The sequence below is a fragment of the Mauremys reevesii genome, linkage group 2, assembly GCF_016161935.1.
Source record: "Mauremys reevesii isolate NIE-2019 linkage group 2, ASM1616193v1, whole genome shotgun sequence".
Lineage (NCBI taxonomy): Eukaryota > Metazoa > Chordata > Testudines > Geoemydidae > Mauremys > Mauremys reevesii.
The window spans coordinates 400,786-420,163 of record NC_052624.1 but is presented as its reverse complement, the minus strand read 5'-3'; the positions used below and the strand labels follow the sequence as shown (position 1 = coordinate 420,163).

The window sequence follows — 19,378 nt, the reverse complement described above, 5'->3', positions numbered from 1 at the left end:
CTATGCGGGGAGGGCCACAGCTGCCTGCAGAAGCAGGCTCCATCAGCCACTGTGTCACTTGGGCCCTTCACAAACCTTGGGCCACAAAGGCCTTGGTCCCATCTGATGCGGTGCTGGGAGGAAATGGTGGCAAGTGGCCCCTTCACGCTAGGCAGCAATGGGGCAGGGAACATGATTCATCATGAAGAACATGAAACTCAGGCAGCTGTGAATATGTCAAGCTGAACTCCAAGCTGGCTCTGCCACACCTCAGTGCTAACTACAGCCCAGAAAAGCTACTGAGGGAGGGGGAGGCCGCAGCCTGCAGCCATGGCCCCAGCATCCCTCTGTGGCCGTGCCGGCACCACGTGTTCTGCAGAGCCAGCGCCAGCATGGGGCAGGTCAGACGGCAGCCCCCAGTGCGACAAGGACAGACACATGCCAACCAGGGCATACAAACACCAGGATTTATTCCCAAATCTCCATAATACAAAGCAGGGCCAGCGCAATGGCCCCACAAAAGGCAGGGCCCCACCATAGGCTACAGCAATAGAGCCTGCTGGCACGGGATGGACCGGGTTGGTGTGGGCAGAGGGTGTCTGAGCTGGGAGAACAAAGGGCAGTCCTGGCAGGGGCCAGGCTGGCATGGGTGGGAATGGGCATAGAAGGGCTGGCTTTGGCTGGTGTGAGGGGGGAGGGCAAGGCTGACCTGGGCTGGGCAGGGCAGGGCTGTCACAGGCAGGGCAGGGCACAAGAATTCAAAGCAAATAAAGAAAAGGATTTAGAGGTGGCTCAATCCAGGCTCCAGGCCCCTAGTAGAGAATGTCCTCGAAGCTGAGCAGCAGAAACTGGTGCAGGGAAGATGGCAGGTGCAGCTCAGGCAAGACCTGCAGCAGCCGGCCCTCCAGGTAGCTCCTGAGTGCACAGCGGGCCAGGTGCTGCAGGGAGCGGGGCCTCTGCCCCAGGGAGAAGAGTGACTCGTAGAAATCTGGGTGCTTCTGTCAGGAGAGAAGAGATAGGTCAGCATGGGCCACGTTTCCTCAATGACAGCTGGCTGGTGCCCCTACCCAGGGCTGGCTTTAAGCTGATTCCCCCAATTCCCTGGAATTGGGCCCCATGCCTAAGAGGGCCCTGTGCTTTAGGTTTCTTTTTAATTTTGTAATTTTTTTTTTTACTCACCTGGCAGCGGCGGGGGCGGGGGGAGGAGGCATGTCCGCTCTGGGTCTTCGGTGGCATTTTGGCGGCGGTGGGTCCTTCAGTGCCGCGGAAGACCCGGAGCAGACCCCCCGCCACCGAAGTGCTGCTGAAGCCCCGGACCGCCGACGGGTATTCGAATCGGGCTCCGCCGTTCATAAAGCCAGCCCTGCCCCTACCCCATGTCATGTGACAATGGCAACAAATCAGGGGCAGACACTTTCAACCAACACTGAACAAGGAGCTCTGTTAGCACAAAGGTCACAGCCTTATCCCTACAGCCGTTCGGTTTCTGTCTCTCCCTGTTTCACTGCAGAGCTTCTGCCCAGCACCTTCCCTGCCCCCTCAAACCTTCAGAGGGACCTGCCTGGTCAGCCAGGCACTGTGGGGTGAAGCCCCAGGTCCCTGAAGGCTCTTGGTTCTCTTACCTGCATAATCTCAGTGGGGACAGCCTCTGCCCACTCGTCAGTGACCCGCACACGGTCGTAGCTGTTGATCAGCACCTCGATGGTGCGAGGCGAGGAGCAGCAGTAGCGCAACACCTGCAGCAGGGGAGGGGACGGGAGAAGGCTGGTCTCACGCCCCAGGCACCGCGCTACGCCTCCGGAGACCTGGCTTGGATTCCCTGCTCTGCTTCTGCCGCCCTGTGAGCCTGGGCAAGTCCTGTAACCTGTGTCTTTTCCCAGTCTGGGATGGGCCATGCCCATGTTGCACGCGGTGGGGTGGGTTGTGCCTGAGGGTGGCAGGCCTGCGGGTTGTTATGGCAGCAGGAGGGCTGTGTGTGGGTCGATTCCCTCCCCATCCCGACTCCCACTCCCCATGGCCCAGGCCATCAGTAGCTGTCAGAGCCTATTCCAGCTGCAGAAGTGAGCCTCATTATCTGGTGTTAATAGGAGATTAATTAGTGTTAATTGTTGATTTTCCTGTATTTTCCCAAAGGGGAGAGCAATCTGCAGATCTCCAGGCTGGGTAATTATTGCACTGCTCGGGAATTAAGGAAGATAGTTAACCCTTTGCTTGCTGGTGTCTCGCACAGAGGATGCGGGAGGAGCTGGGGACAATGCCCCACGGAAGGAGAGCTCCTCCTAAGGCCAGTGCCAGAGAGACAGGCCAACTTCACCAAGGCGGGACAGCACCTGGTGGGCCTGGAGATTAATGGAGCTTGGTGGCAGGGCTGTGTGCTCAGCACACAGAGAAGGCAAGAGACTCCTAGGGGGAAATATCACTCCACGTGAATCCCCCCTCAATACACCTCCCTCTGCAGCCCCCTCCCCTGCCCCCATCACCTGCTCTCCCCACACCCGTCAATCTCTAGGTCTGGACATGCCACATCCCCTGCCCCACGCCCTGGTATGCTGCCCCCTTCCTGCCCTGCCCAATCCCCATCACAGCCAGGCAGCGTGGCAGGGGAGGGGGCAGGTCATAGGCTGTTCAGGATGCCCCATGGGCGCTCCTGGTAGGACACTGCTTGCCAGGCAGCCGACATGTTCTGCATCCACTGCAGCGCCCGTCCTAGCTGATCTCAGGCGCCCATTGCACTGACCCAGCTTGGAGGTGACAGAGGTCAGGCTCATGGTGCCACACTCCCCGGCAGACAACTTCCACGCTGCCCCTCCAGCCCAGCACTCTGTGGGATGAGCCCCAGGCACGGGGAAAGCCTGCACGCTCCCTGCAGAGGGGGCAGAGCCAGGAAGTTGCATGTGGCCAGCACCTGCAGCTGGCCTCTCCTCACACCTAGCCCCCGCCCCGCCCCTGCAGGCTGCCACCCTCAGGGCCATTTGCAAGGAAGGGAGCCCCAGCTGGTGTGACCAGGGGCTGAGCATGAGTTCCCGCCACTGTCTCCTGCCCTCTATGGCCCTGGTCCAAGAGCACAGGTTCTCTGGAGCATGGCCTTTCTCATGCACCCTCTGTGCCCCGCCCCACCTCACAGCCTGGGCCCACGCAGCCCACACCCCCTCCTGAAGAATGACTGACTGGACTGACTGCACCAGGACTAAACAACTCGAGCCAGGGGACGATGGCCCATGGACGAAGAGCATCTCCTAAGGCCAGTGCCCGAGAGACAGGCTCACTTTCTCTTTCCCAGCCGAGTCCCCACTGCTCACAACGCCAGGGCTGGGAGCTCAGGCCCTCACAGCCCCCCAGGCCCTAGTAACCTCAGCAGGGGGCAGCGGTGCCCTCCCCGATAGATACCTAAATGTGGCCATTAAAGGGACACAGCTGGGCCCCTCAGTCAGGAGCCCAGCCAGGGAAAGGAACCCAAATGCTGGTGCCTGGGGTCTGGGGACCTGTAGTGGGGCGGCTGCCCCACTCCTGGAGAACAGGGGTTGAAAGGCAGCCAATCAGGGCCAGGCTGGCCCTATAAAAGAGCTGCCGGGCGACCAGGCCAACAGTCTCTCTCCTGCCTTGGAAGGAGAAGGGCCCGGCTGCCTGGGGGCAGGGTTCTGGACAGAGCCAGGCTGGGAAAGGGCAAGGGGAGCTGGGGAGCTCCAGCCTGGCAACTCCCCAGGCTGAGGCCATGGTCAAGGCCGAAGGGGGCACTGGGGCTGGGAGGTGCAGCCCGGGAATAGGCAGAGGCAGCAGGTCCTACCCCCTTGCCGATGAGGAGTGGCCATGACAGACTGCAGCCTGCCCCAGTGAGCGGGGGGGGGGGCCTAGATGGTGACTGGCTGTAGCCACTGAGGTAAGGTGGGGATAGAGGGTTGGGGGTTCCCCTGGGAGGGGAGACCCAGAGCATGGGGGTACTGTGGGGGCAGAACCCTCAGGTTAAGGGCACCTGGGTCTGGGAGGGAAACGGAGGGGGGGGCAGGCGAGACACCGGCCTACAGAGGGCGCGCCGGAGGCTGGAGAGCTAATTCCCAAGATGACCAGCAGGAGGCGCTGTGCCGGCGAGTCTTTGGACCCCAATTGCTGGGCAGCAAGAGGGAACTCAAGCCCCTGAGCCGGCAGGGAACAAGACCTTGACAAGGGGAAGGACCCTGCCTGCAGGGGAGGGAATGCATCCTGGAGGGGACCCCTTTCACACACTCCTCTCACGCAGCACCCATCCTGCTGCTGCCCCAGGCAGCTCCACACCTTGATGAGGGCCCCGGGCCAGATGCGTATGGAGCCGTGGTTGAGCAGCGCCCGCACCACGAGCTCTGGGCGGTGCTCCAGCTTGTAGGCGGCCACCTGCAAGATGTTGTGCATGGCTGTGTTGCCGCTGTAGCTCATGATGTTGACACTGGCGCCGTGGGCCAGCAGCAGCTCCACCACATGGGCGCTGGCGTTCTTGCAGGCCTGGTGCAGCGGGCGCTGCCGGTCCCGGTCTGCAGCATCGACGTTGGCACCGCTCTGCACCAGCTGCTGGCAGACGCGATAGTAGCGCTCCATGTCCTGGGGTGGGTGTGCCTGGGCGCAGGCGGCATTCAAAGGGGTCTGACCCTCCTCGTTCTTGGCCTCCAGCCCCGCTCCATGGCGCAGGTACAGCTGGACATGCTCTTCCAGGCCGTGCCGTGCCGCCACGTGCAGCGCTGTGTCCTCTTCCTCCTCCGTCTGGCTGTTCACGCTGGCACCATACTGCAGCAGCAGCTGCGCACACCTGCAGGGTGTGGAACACCTCAGCCATGTGTTTCCCCCTCCTCTGCCCAACACCTACCCACTATCCCCCCAACTACCCACTGCCCCCTAGCCCCCATCTGCTGTCCCATCCACCTCCCACCTGCCTGCTAGCCCCCTTCCTCCTGCCATCCACTCCCCGCCTGCCCGCTAGCCCCGCCACTTCCCCCTGCCATCCCCCATCCACCCACCGCCTGCCTGCCTCCTAGCCCCTTTCCCCACCGTCCCCATCCACCCACCGCCTGCCCCCTTCCTCCCGCCATCCACCCACCGCCTGCCCGCTAGCCCCCCCCACTTCCCCCGCAATCCCCCATCCACCCTCTGCCTGCCTCCTAGCCCCCCTTCCCCCCACCATCCCCCATCCACCCCCACCTGCCTGCTAGCCCCACACTTCGCCCCGCCATCCTCATCCACCCACCGCCTGCCCGCTAGCCCCACTTCCCTCCGCCATCTCCCATCCACCCCACCTGCCTGCTAGCCCCCACTTCGCCCCGCCATCCTCATCCACCCACTGCCTGCCTCCTAGCCCTCCCCATCCACCCCCACCTGCCCACTAGCCCCCACTTCCTCCACCATCCCCATCCACCCCCACCTGCCTGCTAGCCCCCACACTTCTCACCTACCAACCCCCATCCACCTACTGCCTGCCTCCTAGCCCCCACCTGCCCCACCATTCCCCATCCAGCTCCCACCTGCCTGCTAGTCCCCTTCCTCCCACCATCCACCCACCACCTGCCCGCTAGCCCCACTTCTTCCCCGCCATCCCCCATCCACCCACCGCCTGCCTGCTAGTTCCCCATCTGCTGTCCCATCCACCTACTGACTGCCTGCTAGCCATCACCCACCATCCCCCATCCACCCCCCACCTGCCTGCTAGCGCCCCCACTTCCCCCCCGCCATCCCCCATCCACCTACCACCTGCCTGCTAGCCCCCACTTTCCACCCACCAACCCCCATCCACCCATCGCCTATCTCCTAGCCGCCCCCACCATCCCCCATCCACCCACCGCCTGCCTGCTAGTCCCCTATGCATCCACTGCCTATCCCTCACCCTTAACCCACCCCCCAACCATTCCCCTCACCGCCCACCATTCCCCCCCAACCCTCTGCTAGCCCCAGACCCGCCTGCCCTGCCCCCACCTACCTACCTGGCTACTAGCCCCTCAGTCACCCATGACCATCACTCAATCCTGCCATTCACCCACCCTGTGCTGACACCCCGTTGTGCCCACACCTCTTCCACAATCCCAGTGGCTGGGCCCTGGCATCCCAGGCTCCAGGGGCCCTGTGCAGCCCTGTACTCAGACCAGTGGGTTCCAACAAACGGGACCAGGGGCTGGGCAGCAGGACTCCTGGGTTCTATCCCAGTTCTGCCCCAGACTTGCTGTGTGGCCTGGGGCACGTCCATCACTCTGTGCCTCGGTCTGCCCCTGCCTGTGGATGGACTGCTCCTTCCTGACCTCCTGTGACGTGGTCTGGGATTTGCCAGTGCAGTGCGTGCTGGCTGGGCCTCACTAGCCTCCCGCTGGAGTTGTGGGCACATGAGCCCTGCTGGCTGGGGAAGCAGTGACCCACGCATCTGAGCCAGCCCCATGCTCAGCAGCACGCAGCTCAGGCTTTGGGACTGGAGCCTGCAGTCAGCTACCAGAGCCTGACCGCACTGTGCTGTGCTGTGCAGACAGGCCTGGGCTGCTGGGGCGAAAGCAGGCCTCTCCCCCGTGGGCTGTGGCACCCAGACACTCAGCCCTGAGCTGGCGCCTGGCTCTGGGGCGGGGCTGCTGACAGGCCCTGCGTATGCGGCCCCCCCGCAGGAAACTCACTGGATGGAGGCTGGGCTCTTGCAGAGGTGCAGGGGCTGGTAGCCAGCCTCAGAGACAGTCTTGGGGTCAGCCCCGAAGGAGAGCAGCAGGCGCACGCAGTCCGTTCTGGCCGCCGCGCAGGCCTCGTGCAGAGCTGTCTTGCCGCCAGGTGCGAAGTCCACGGCAGCGCCCCTCAGCAGCAGGTGCCTGAGGCAGTCCAGGTAGCCGCGCCCAGCCGTGATGTGGAGCGGCGTGGTGAGCTCCTGCTCGTAGGTCAGCGACCACAGCCCTGCAGCGGGAGAAGGGCTGTGAGGGGGACAGCCACAGTGCTCACCCCGCCTCTCCCACAGCCCCTCCTTCTCTCAGCCCCCCAGCTCTCCCTGCAGCTCCACCGGGACCAGGTGTCCGAGGAAACCTGCTGGGCTTGGACCTCGTGCAGTGGGGGGATCCCCAGGCCACCCTGAGTCCCACCCCAGAGCTGCCTGTGGGTGGGGCTCGCCCTTGGGGCAAAGCCAGGTGCCGTGGGAAGGGGGTTTGCTCTCTCAGCTGCACCCAGCAATGGTGTACTCGCCAAGACAGGCAATCAGGACAAGACAGGCCAAACACTCAGAAAGGGAGGGGGGCTTCTGGTCATAGGCGCCGGCTCACGGGGAAAAAATGGTGGGTGCTGCCCCCTATCAGCTCCCTACCACCTCCCCCACTGGCAGGCCCCGTGGATCAGCACCTCCCCCTCCCTCCCCACGCCTCCCGCACACCATGAACAGCTGTTTTGCAGCATGCAGGAGGCTGGGAGGGAGGGAGGAGCGAGGATGCGGTGCGCTCGGGGGAGGGGGCAGAGAGAGGAGGAGACAGAACTGGGTGGGAAGAGGCGGGGCAGGGGTGGGGCCTTGGGGGAAGGGGTGGAGTGGGGGCAAGGCCCAGGTAGGGTGACCAGACGTCCCAATAAAATCAGGACCGTCCCGATATTTATGTGTTTGTCCCGTGTCCCGACCGATCTTTGGTCAGGATGCAATTTGTCCCAATATTTCACTCCACCGGCAGCACTGGTTTTGGGGGGTTTGTTGTTGTTGTTGCTCTAAAGAGCAACTAAAATGATTAGGGGTTTAGAGAGGGTCCCATATGAGGAAAGATTAAAGAGGCTAGGACTCTTCAGTTTGGAAAAGAGGAGATTAAGGGGGGACATGATAGAGGTATATAAAATCATGAGTGATGTTGAGAAAGTGGATAAGGAAAAGTTATTTACTTATTCCCATAATACAAGAACTACGGGTCACCAAATGAAATTAACATGGAGCAGGTTTAAAACAAATAAAAGGAAGTTCTTCTTCACGCAGCGCACAGTCAACTTGTGGAACTCCTTACCTGAGGAGGTTGTGAAGGCTAGGACTATAACAATGTTTAAAAGGGGACTGGATAAATTCATGGTGGCTAAGTCCATAAATGGCTATTAGCCAGGATGGGTAAGAATGGTGTCCCTAGCCTCTGTTCGTCAGAGGATGGAGATGGATGGCAGGAGAGAGATCACTTGATCATTGCCTGTTAGGTTCACTCCCTCAGGGGCACCTGGCATTGGCCACTGTCGGTAGACAGATACTGGGCTAGATGGACCTTTGGTCTGACCCGGTACGGCCTTTCTTATGTTCTTATGTTCTCTGCCGGCAGCACTCAGTTTTTTGGGGTTTTTTGCTCCACCTGCGCCCCCCCCCCATGTGTCCCCATATTTTCTTCCTCTCATCTGGTCGCCCTAGGCCCGGGTCAGAGCTGAGGGTCAAGCACCCCCCTGGCACTTTGGAAAGTCAGTGCCTGTGCTCCCAGTCTCCGCAGCCCCTGGCCACAGCAGTCAATGCGGGGCATTGTGGGACAGCTGCTGGAGGACAGCAAGGGTCGACCTATGTAACACGGTGTCTCCACTTGTGCTGCGTTGCCCTAAGGACATGGACGGTTGCTCAGAGCCGCTCGGGGAGGCGGTGCCACTGGGGTGGCATGTGGGGCACCCACATCAGGGGGAGACACATGCACCTCTAGGCTGATGCAAGCTGCCCAGCGTGTGGTGTGGCCCAGGCCCGAGCGCTGATTTGTCCTCCTTTCCCATGCCGTTAACAAAAGGTTCAAAGCATGTTTCATGGTACCTTTGCCCACGGGCGGCGGGCAATGGAGGCTGGGAGAGGCTAAGCCTCCCCAAACCTCCACTAATGCTTCGCATCGCCGCCCTGGGGCCAGGCTGTGGCAGGGCTCAGAGCTCCTCTGAGGGCCCAGGCTCAGCCCCAGCTGGAGCTCCCCCGGACTGCTCCGGGCACCGGCCAGGGTTCGGGGCTGCTCCGGGCACCGGCCGGGGTTCGGGGCTGCTCCGGGCACCGGCCGGGGTTCGGGGCTGCTCCGGGCACCGGCCGGGGTTCGGGGCTGCTCCGGGCACCGGTGGGCCAGCCAGAGTCCAGGGCTGCTCCGGGCACCGGCCATGGCACTGAGCAGGCGGAAGACTCTGTATATCAAAGCCCAAACCTCATCTGAAACTGTTTAATGTTGAATAGTGACCCAGTTATATTAACACCTTTGGCCCATATATTCAAGTTGAATTAATACAGCATCCCAACCACCCACCCCAGACAGCACCAGCACCACCCCCGCCCCAACAGCCCACCCCACCCCAGACAGCACCAGCACCAACCCCGCCCCAACACCCCCCAGATAGCACCAGCGACACCCCCGCCCTGCCTCAACCCCCCAGACAGCACCAGCGACACCCCCTGCCCTGCCTGAACACCCCCCAGACAGCACCAGCGACACCCCCCGCCCTGCCCCAACACCCCCCAGACAGCACCAGCGACACCCCCTGCTCTGCCCCAACACCCTCCAGACAGCACCAGCGACACCCCCTGCTCTGCCCCAGCACCCCCAGACAGCACCAGCGACACCCCCTGCTCTGCCCCAGCACCCCCCAGACAGCACCAGCGACACCCCCTGACCCAACCCAGACAGCACCAGCGACACCCCCCGCCCTGCCCCAACACCCCTCAGATAGCACCAGCGACACCCCCTGCTCTGCCCCAACAGCCCCCAGACAGGGTCAGCGACTCCCCTGACCCAACCCAGACAGTACCAGTGACACCCCCTGCCCTGCCCCAACACCCCCCAGACAGCACCAGCGACACCCCTGGTCCTGCCCCAACACCCCCAGACAGCACCAGCGACACCCACGCCTTGTCCCAACACCCCAGACAGGGTCAGCGACACTCCCCACCCTGTCCCAACACCCCCAGACAGCACCAGCGACACCCCTGCCCTGCCCCAACCCCAGACAGCACCAGCAACACCCCTCGCCCTGCCTGAACACCCCTAGACAGCACCAGCGACACCCCGCCCTGCCCCAACACCCCCAGACAGCACCAGTGACACCCTGCCCCAACACCCTCCAGACAGCACCAGCGACACCCCCTGCCCTGCCCCAACACCCCCCAGACAGCACCAGCGACACCCCGCCCTGCCCCAACCCCCCCAGACAGGTGACTAATAAATGCTCCCTACTTTTGAACAGACGGCCTTGCCTCACGGATTGTAATGCTCCCTAAGAAGGAAAAGCCTCTCTCAGGCATATCTGATCTCGACTGGCCTCACTGGTGAGACCCACGGAGAGAAACGAGGGTTGCTGGAACGCAAAGGGTCAGTCTCGAAGTCCTTGAGAATACATGATCTGTCCTTGGGAACAGGTGGGCTCTGGCCCACTGAAGCGGTTACACCAGGGGTTCTCAAACTGGGGGTCAGGACTCTTCAGGGGGTCATGAGGTTATTACATGGGGGTTGCGAGCTGTCACCCTCCACCCCAAACCCCACTTGCCTCCAGCATTTATAATAGTGTTTAATATAAAAAAAATTGTGTTTTTAATTTACAAGGGGGGGGGGTCGCACTCAGAGGCTTGCTGTGTGAAAGGGGTCACCAGTACAAAAGTTTGAGAACCCCTGGTGTAAGACCTGAGGCCTTTGTCTGCAGCCATATTAGGACAGCAGTAGCCATGAGCTAAAAAGCAGAAAGTCACATCCCCACATTCCATCTAAATTACATTACAAAAAATGTCACATCAGGCTGTCAAGAAGGCTCCTGTCCTCATAGCACCCACCATCACCAGATAATAATATAGCTCTTAAAATGGTTAAAGAAAACTTCGTTTGTGGCATTCTGTCTGGCAATGTTAGCCAAAAGGGCTCGTTTCCCCCTGGAGCTTACCTAATTACACCAAGGAGGCACGGAGACAGGAAGACGAGTACCACACCCTTTATTGATTGGTCAGCTGAGCGGGTGCTCCTCTCGGCTAGTGCCAGAGAAAGAGACACACCCCACAAGCCCGAACGGGCCTTTTTATAATCAGTAACAAACAACTTAGCCTACGTTTGTCTACGTCATTTGGTTGACCTGTAGAACCTGTACATGCATCTATTAGGGGATAATTGGATACGCAGGATACATATATCATTTTGTGGGGGCTACAAGATACATCTGTTGAGGATACATTTGTCATTCTGAAGGGGACACAAGATACATCCGTTGACCCTTTGTACTAGATACTTTGGATGCATACATGTGAACGCAGCTGCATACACTTGGGGAGCCAACATATACTTGGGGAGCCAAACAAAACTGATAAGCGAAATAGCTGACTTAGGTAGATACACGGCCTTCAGTCTAATGAGTTCTGTAAGCTTTCCAACATGGTTTGGGCAAGCATAACATAACTTTGGTTTACTCAGGCCTAATACGGAAAGGCTTCATTAGCACTATGATTTTCCAACAGCAAGAAACCACTTATCAATAGTCGTGGGTGTGAAATCCCTACTTCTCTGTTGTTTATCTGTATGGTTTCGGTTGGATTCTTTGATGGTTTCTGTCTGTTGCATAACTAACTTTGCAAGAGGTAAATCAACTAAGGTGGTGGGCTCTGATTGGTTAAAGAATTGTTTCGCAATATGTTAGGATTGGTCAAATAATTATTTTGTAGTACTTTGGTTTAAAATGATTGGTTAAGGTGCAGCTAAGCAGGACTCAAGTGTCACTATATAAGCTGAGGTCCAAAAGGAAGCTCTTGGGAACCAGCTCCAGGCCCCAGCCCCGAAGATCAGAGCTGCCAGACCTCAGAGCGGACAGGGAGCTGCAGACAGGGGAGTTTGAGAGGGAGAGCAGGAGATCCCGCTGCTGAACAGGCTACCAGGTGAGAGTACTAGCTGTTGAGTGTGCTTGACTGTTTGAATTTTAATTGTGATTCTGATTTCAGGTGACTTCAGTTTCAGTTACAGCTGCTGTGGCAGTTGGAACTGAGTGCCTGACCTTGTTCCCTTGATTGCCTTTGACTGGCCTTCCCCAGTGTGACTCACGAGGGGGAGGGACTGACCTAGGCAAGCAGGCTTTAAAAGCCAGAGGCAGAGTGACCAGGGGAGCAGAGCAGACAGGGGGCTGCAGACAGGGGAGTTTGAGAGGGAGTTTGACAGAGGGAGGCTTACAAGGGTTAGGAAGACCCGCAACACCTGTGCCAGCACTGCTTCTGTCTCCTCCACCTGCGCCTGTAGCCAGACAGAGCACCTGAGCATGGATGCTTCTACCCAGATCCTGCTGTGGTTTTGCAGGGACTGTAACTTGCAATTTCCACTTACTGATATCCAGGCTGGGGTGGGGGGCATCCAATGTGAAAGGTGCCTACTGGTGGAATCTCTCAGGCAGCAGGTGGGAGAGCTACAGGAGGAGGTGGCTGGGCTGAGGAGCATCCGAATCCACAAGCAATTGCTGGACAGTGTCCATGTGGAGACAGCTGAGGTAGCTGTCCCAGTACACAGGACTGCTGACACACCACTGGTGGAGGAGGAGATGACTCAGGGTGGACACTGGCAGCTGGTTACTCCTGGCAGCGGGCAGTGCTCCACCCCTGCTCTGAACCCTCCCGCCGTGGTAATAGGTAACCGTTATGCTCTTCTTGATACAGGAGAGAAGGAATCACCCCCTACAGTAAAGGAGGAGAAGCCTCGTACCCCTGAGGCTGGGAGCTCTGCTGCCACCACTGCGAATAGGAAACGTAGGGTAGTGGTGGTTGGAGACTCTGCTGAGGAGGATGGAGGCGCCATCTGTCGCCCTGACATTTCATCTCGGGAGGTATGCTGCCTGCTGGGGACCCGTATGCGAGATGTTACAGAGGCATTGTGAGGATTATCCAGCCCTCTGACTACTACCCCATGCTACTCATCCATGTGGGCACAAATGATACTGCGAGGTGTGACACTGAGCAGATCAAGAGTGACTACAGGGCTCTGGGAGTGCGGGTGAAGGAGTTTGGACCGCAGGGGGTATTCTCTTCGATTCTTCCTGTCAAAGGTAGGGGCCCGGGCAGAGACAGATGCATCATGGAGGTGAATGCCTGGCTCGAAGATGGTGTCACCAGGAGGGCTTTGGCTTCCTCGACCACAGGATGCTATTCGAGGAAGGACTGCTAGGCAGAGATGGCGTTCACCTTTCGAGGAGGGGAAAGACCCTATTTGCACACAGACTGGCTAACCTAGTGAGGAGGGCTTTAAACTAGGTTCGACGGGGACAGGTGAGCAAAGCCCACAGGTAAGTGGGGAACATGGAGACCTGGGAGATGGGTCGGAAACAAGAGGGAGCGTGGGCTATAATGGCAGAGAGAAAGGAGGGTCAGGGCAAAACTGGGAGGCAAGATCAAACCAGTATCTTAGATGCCTATATACAAATGCGAGAAGTATGGGTAATAAGCAGGAAGAACTGGAAGTGCTAATAAATAAATACAACTATGACATTGTTGGCATCACTGAAACTTGGTGGGATAATACACATGATTGGAATGTTGGTGTGGATGGGTACAGCTTGCTCAGGAAGGATAGACAGAGGAAAAAGGGAGGCGGTGTTGCCTTATATATTAATATTGTGCACGCTTGGACTGAGTTGGAGACGGACATAGGAGACGGAAGTGTTGAGAGTCTCTGGGTTAGGCTAAAAGGGGTAAAAACAAGGGTGATGTCGTGCTAGGAGTCTACTACAGGCCACCTAACCAGGTGGAAGAGGTGGATGAGGCTTTTTTTAAACAACTAACAAAATCATGCAAAGCCCAAGACTTGGTGGTGATGGGAGACTTCAACTATCCAGATATATGTTGAGAAAATAACACCGCGGGGCACAGACTATCCAATACGTTCTTGGACTGCATTGCAGACAATTTTTTATTTCAGAAAGTTGAAAAAGCTACTAGGGGGGAAACTGTTCTAGACTTGATTTTAACAAATAGGGAGGAACTCATTGAGAATTTGAAAGTAGAAGGCAGCTTGGGTGAAAGTGATCATGAAATCATAGAGTTTGCAATTCTAAGGAAGGGTAGAAGGGAGTACAGCAAAATAGAGACAATGGATTTCAGGAAGGTGGATTTTGGTAAGCTCAGAGGCTGATAGGTAAGGTCCCATGGGAATCAAAACTGAGGGGAAAAACAACTGAGGGGAGTTGGCAGTTTTTCCAAAGGACACTATTAAGGGCCCAAAAGCAAGCTATTCTGCTGGGTAGGAAAGATAGAAAATGTGGCAAAAGACCAGCTTGGCTTAACCACGAGATCTTGAATGATCTAAAAAATAAAAAGGAGGCATATAAAAAATGGAAACTAGGACAGGTTACAAAGGATGAATATAGGCAAACAACACAGGAATGCAGGGGCTAGATTAGAAAGGCAAAGGCACAATCTGAGCTCAAACTAGCTATGGGAATAAAGGGAAACAAGACGACTTTTTATCAATACATTAGAAGCAAGAGGAAGACCAAGGACAGGGTAGGCCCACTGCTCAGTGAGGAGGGAGAAACAGTAACAGGAAACTAGGAAATGGCAGAGATGCTTAATGACTTCTTTGCTTCGGTCTTCACTGAGAAGTCTGAAGGAATGCCTAACATAATGACTGCTAATAGGAAGGGGGTAGGTTTAGAAGATAAAATTAAAAAAGAACAAGTTAAAAATCACTTAGAAAAGTTAGATGCCTGCAAGTCACCAGGGCCTGATGAAATGCATCCTAGAATACTGAAGGAGCTAATAGAGGAGGTATCTGAGCCTCTAGCTATTATCTTTGGAAAATCATGGGAGACAGGAGAGATTCCAGAAGACTGGAAAAGGGCAAATATAGTGCCCATCTATAAAAAGGGAAATAAAAACAACCCAGGAAACTACAGACCAGTTAGTTTAACTTCTGTGCCAGGGAAGATAATGGAGCAAGTAATTAAGGAAATCATCTGCAAACACTTGAAAGGTGGTAAGGTGATAGGGAATAGCCAGCATGGATTTGTAAAGAACAAATCGTGTCAAACCAATCTGATAGCTTTCTTTGATAGGATAACGAGTCTTGTGGATAAGGGAGAAGCAGTGGATGTGGTATACCTAGACTTTAGTAAGGCATTTGATACGGTTTCGCATGATATTCTTATCGATAAACTAGGCAAATACAATTTAGATGGGGCTACCATAAGGTGGGTGCATAACTGGCTGGATAACCATATTCAGAGTAGTTATTAATGGTTCCCAATCCTGCTGGAAAGGTATAACAAGTGGGGTTCCACAGGGGTCTGTTTTGGGACCGGCTCTGTTCAATATCTTCATCAACAACTTAGATGTTGGCATAGAATGTACGCTTATTAAGTTTGCAGATGATACCAAACTGGGAGGGATTGCAACTGCTTTGGAGGACAGGGTCATAATTCAAAATGATCTGGACAAATTGGAGAAATGGTCTGAGGTAAACCGGATGAAGTTTAATAAAGACAAATGCAAAGTGCTCCACTTAGGAAGGAACAATCAGTTTCACACATACAGAATGGGAAGAGACTGTCTAGGAAGGAGTACGGCAGAAAGGGATCTAGGGGTTATAGTGGACCACAAGCTAAATATGAGTCAACAGTGTGATGCTGTTGCAAAAAAAGCAAACGTGATTCTGGGATGCATTAACAGGTGTCAGAGTAGCAGCCATGTTAGTCTGTATCCGCAAAAAAAACAGGAGTACTTGTGGCACCTTAAAGACTAACAAATTTATTTAAGCATGAGCTTTCGTGAGCTACAGCCACAAGTACTCCTGTTTTTATTAACAGGTGTGTTGTTGCATTAACAGGTGTGTTTGAGCAAGACATGAGAAGTCATTCTTCCGCTCTACTCTGCGCTGGTCAGGCCTCAGCTGGAGTATTGTGTCCAGTTCTGGGCACCGCATTTCAAGAAAGAGGTGGAGAAATTGGAGAGGGTCCAGAGAAGGGCAACAAGAATGATTAAAGGTCTAGAGAACATGACCTATGAAGGAAGGCTGAAAGAATTGGGTTTGTTTAGTTTGGAAAAGAGAAGACAGAGAGGACATGATAGCAGTTTTCAGGTATCTAAAAGGGTGTCATCAGAAGGAGGGAGAAAGCTTGTTCACCTTAGCCTCTAATGATAGAACAAGAAGCAATGGGCTTAAACTGCGGCAAGGGAGGTTTAGGTTGGACATTAGGAAAAAGTTCCTAACTGTCAGGGTGGTTAAACACTGGAATAAATTGCCTAGGGAGGTTGTGGAATCTCCATCTCTGGAGATATTTAAGAGTAGGTTAGATAAATGTCTATCAGGGATGGTCTAGACAGTATTTGGTCCCGCCATGAGGGCAGCGGACTGGACTCGATGACCTCTCGAGGTCCCTTCCAGTCCTAGAGTCTATGAATCTATGAACACCCTGCCAATGACACCGTGCAGAAGCTGGAGTCCCCTAGATGACCTGATCCTGACTGGCCATCAAGAAAAGTTCCTCTGCCTTATTGGGAAGGCTTAGTGTGTGCCTTCTGTTTTGGTAATTGTTAATAAATAGCAGTTAAGGCAGAGGTCCTCAAACTTTTGAGGGTCGCGGCCCTCCTTACTGCTGTCTGCACCCCCCTCACCCCAGAGCTGGGGCCAGGGGTGGGGCCATGGCTGGGGGGCGGTGGACAGGGGTAAGGGGCTGGGGTCACAGCTGGGGGTGAGACTGGGGCTGAGAGTGGGGCTGTGGCCAGGGGCCGAGGTTGGGGGCTGTGGCCAGGGCCAGGAACGCAGCTGGGAGTGGGGAGGGTCTAAGTGGCACTCGCCCCCCCCCCCACGAGGGCTGGCCCGAGCATTGCCGTCCGTGCCCCATGGACATTCCTCCATGCCCCCCTAGGGGCGGCCCCACAGTTTGGGGACCTCTGGATTAAGGATTTACTGTGTAAGGCTTTTTCACTAGTGAAAGGCCCCACAAGCCCGCAGAAGGCTACGCCCTGAGCCCTAGGAACGGGGTACGGGCGGGAGGTGCCTAAATTAGCCCGCTTACAGCTTGAGCCCATGGAAGGTAAAGGTGGGGTGCCCTAGCAGGCAGGTAACACTGGGAACTGTTTAAAGGCTGGGGCATAGCACAGACGCTGAGAATCCTGACAGCTGACTTCCTCACAGCTTTATTCTAAGTCCCGAATTGCCATCGAAGACTGAAGCGGCGGCAGTAGAGCTGATCGCGATCGCAGCTTTTTTTTTTTTTTTTTTTTTTGCTGCTTGGGGCGGCAAAACCCCTGGAGCCGGCCCTGACTTCTACACCGGTCCTGGCAGCAGCGCTGCCTCCAGAGCTGGGCTCCCGGCCAGCAGACGCTGTTCTCCAGCTGCTCAGCTCTGAAGGCAGCGCAGAAGTAAGGGTAGCAGTACTGCACGCACCCCCCCAATTACCTTGTGGGCCCCCCACAACCCCCTTTTGGGTCAGGATCCCTACAATTACAACACTGAAATTTCAGCTTTAAATGGCTGAAATCATGACATTTATGATTTTTAAAATCCTATGACCATGAAATTGACCAAAATGGACTGTGAATTTGATAGGGCCCTACATATGTTCTATTAACCCCCTCCCGCATAGGTGCTGACTTTTCATTTTGCCAGTGGGTGCCCCAAACCAGCCCCACCCCCAGGGCCTGCCTCTACTCCGCCCCCTCCCCCCAAGCCCCCCTCTTTTCTGCCCCCTACTGCCTTAAGGGCAGTGAGGGAGGGATGGGGCAGAGAGGAGCCAGTGGAGGGGCAGCACCACGGAGCAGTTGAAGGGTGGGGCAGCCCGCTCCATAGCTGATCGGCCCACAGCCCCACTGAACAGCTGCCAGCCCCAGGGCCACCAGAGCAGTGGCCCCGGCCAGCCCCATGGCTGCTGAGCGGCGCCTATGCTCCCTCACCGGGATCTTGTGATACCTTCGGGTGAACTCCACTAGGGACAGTCCTGATTTTTTGGGTCCTTTTCTTCTATAGGCTCCTATTACCCCCCCGTCCCGATTTTTCGCACTTGCTGTCTGGTCACCCTATCCCAGTGCAACAGCACTGGAAACGCTGGGCACCCTACCGTCAAACTGGCCTGAGGATCAATAGCAGTGCAGCCACAGCTGAGCGGTGCAGAGTATAAACCTGCCTGAAACCACTGTGTGTTCTTGGCACAGCTCAGCCGGACCAGCGCTGCCATGGCCACACCGCTACAGCTACTGGCGCTAGCTCGGTGAGAGCTAGGGGTGTATGTGGCCACAAGCGGAGTCACACTGCAGTGTGGACGTAGCCCTAGAGACTGGGATGGGGACCTGGGTTGGAAAAAAAACACCCTAGAGCTCTCTCCCCACCCCTCCAGCACTCCCCCATCACCCTCTGGCGCTCCCTCTGCCCCCAGCACACATCCGCCTGGACTCCCTTCCCCTTGACACCCCCCAGCCCTTCCCCCCCCCTGCAGCCCCCCAGTACTTCCACCCATTAGCACTCCACCCTAGCACGCCCTCTCTCCCCGCAAGCACTCTGTCCCCCAGGTGCTCGCTCTCACCGAGTTTCCGGCTGGTCCACCGGAGCTCGTCTCCCTTGGATTCAATGATGAGGTTGACGGCAGCGCTCTCAGTGAAATGCTTCCGCACCGCCTCCAGGTCCCCAGTGAAGAGCACATTCTGCACCAACACATCTCGGCACTCGATCGGCTCCATGCGGCTGCTGCGGAATCCCCGGCCCCTGGGCATTGGGGCCGCCAGGCCTTGGTCCATGTGCCTGGAGTGTGTCCGCCTGTCCACCAGCTCCTCGTCCGGCTGCAGTGCAGAGCTGAAGGGGCAGCTGTAGCCCGTCCTGGGGAGACGCACGGGGTGAGCCTTGGCTTTATAAAGGGGCAGTTGGCTGCTGCTGCTGCAGCCCCAGAGCTCCTGGCTCAGTGGCGTGTCCTTGCTGGGCTGCTCCCAGATGCAGGCTGCTCAGGGCTGGCTGGTTGGGTCAGGCACAGGCCTGACTCAGCCTTTATAAATAGCGCCCTTGGCAGCACCCACCACCAGAGTTTGTTTATCCTCCGCTGCTGGCACTGATCTCCAGGGTCACTTTGGGCGGGGGGCAGGCCACTGACTGCTTGCTCTCCCTGGCTAGCACAGGGCAGTGCAGACTCTTTCCCTGTGCCCCTGGGCAGTGGGTGCAGGGACGGAGGAGTCATGCCCACAGCACCCGGGAATGTGCACCACCGAGCAGGGCCAGCCTGGCGCAGATCTCACTGGAAATGTGGTGCAAAGCAGGAGCAGCAAGCGGGGGGGTGCATCTGAGACAGGAGTTGGGGGCCAGGTCCTTTACCCTCTGCATCTGGCACCTGGGATATAGAGCAGCAGAGTAGTGATGACCCTGGAGGAGCCCAGAGAGACCGGGGGGTGGGGTGGGGGAATACTAGGGCAAGACTTGGCTGGGGCAGTGCGGTGAACAGACCTCACCTAGGGGTGTGGGACTGGGCAGGAGTGGGGAGCAGGGAACATGGGGACTGTGCATTGCAGCCTCTTTCCAAAGGCAGGGAA

At 57.0% G+C, this 19,378-nt stretch overlaps 1 protein-coding gene across 2 annotated transcripts; it reads right to left on the bottom strand.

The window, feature by feature from the left end:
* Window positions 1-468: 468 nt before the first annotated feature.
* ASB10 (ankyrin repeat and SOCS box containing 10) lies at window positions 469-19,002 on the bottom strand. 2 transcript variants are annotated; one of them, XM_039525381.1, is made up of 5 exons: window positions 18,388-19,002; window positions 6,591-6,858; window positions 4,249-4,753; window positions 1,602-1,715; window positions 469-977 (listed from the first exon to the last, which is right to left on the bottom strand). In XM_039525381.1, exons 1-5 carry the CDS (start codon window positions 18,596-18,598, stop codon window positions 792-794), a joined length of 1,284 nt encoding a protein of 427 aa, XP_039381315.1. In that variant the 5' UTR covers window positions 18,599-19,002; the 3' UTR covers window positions 469-791. The 2 variants fall into 2 exon arrangements, with proteins under 2 accessions (XP_039381315.1, XP_039381316.1); XM_039525382.1 differs by having other exon boundaries at window positions 4,345-4,753.
* Between the last annotated feature and the right edge of the window lie 376 nt (window positions 19,003-19,378).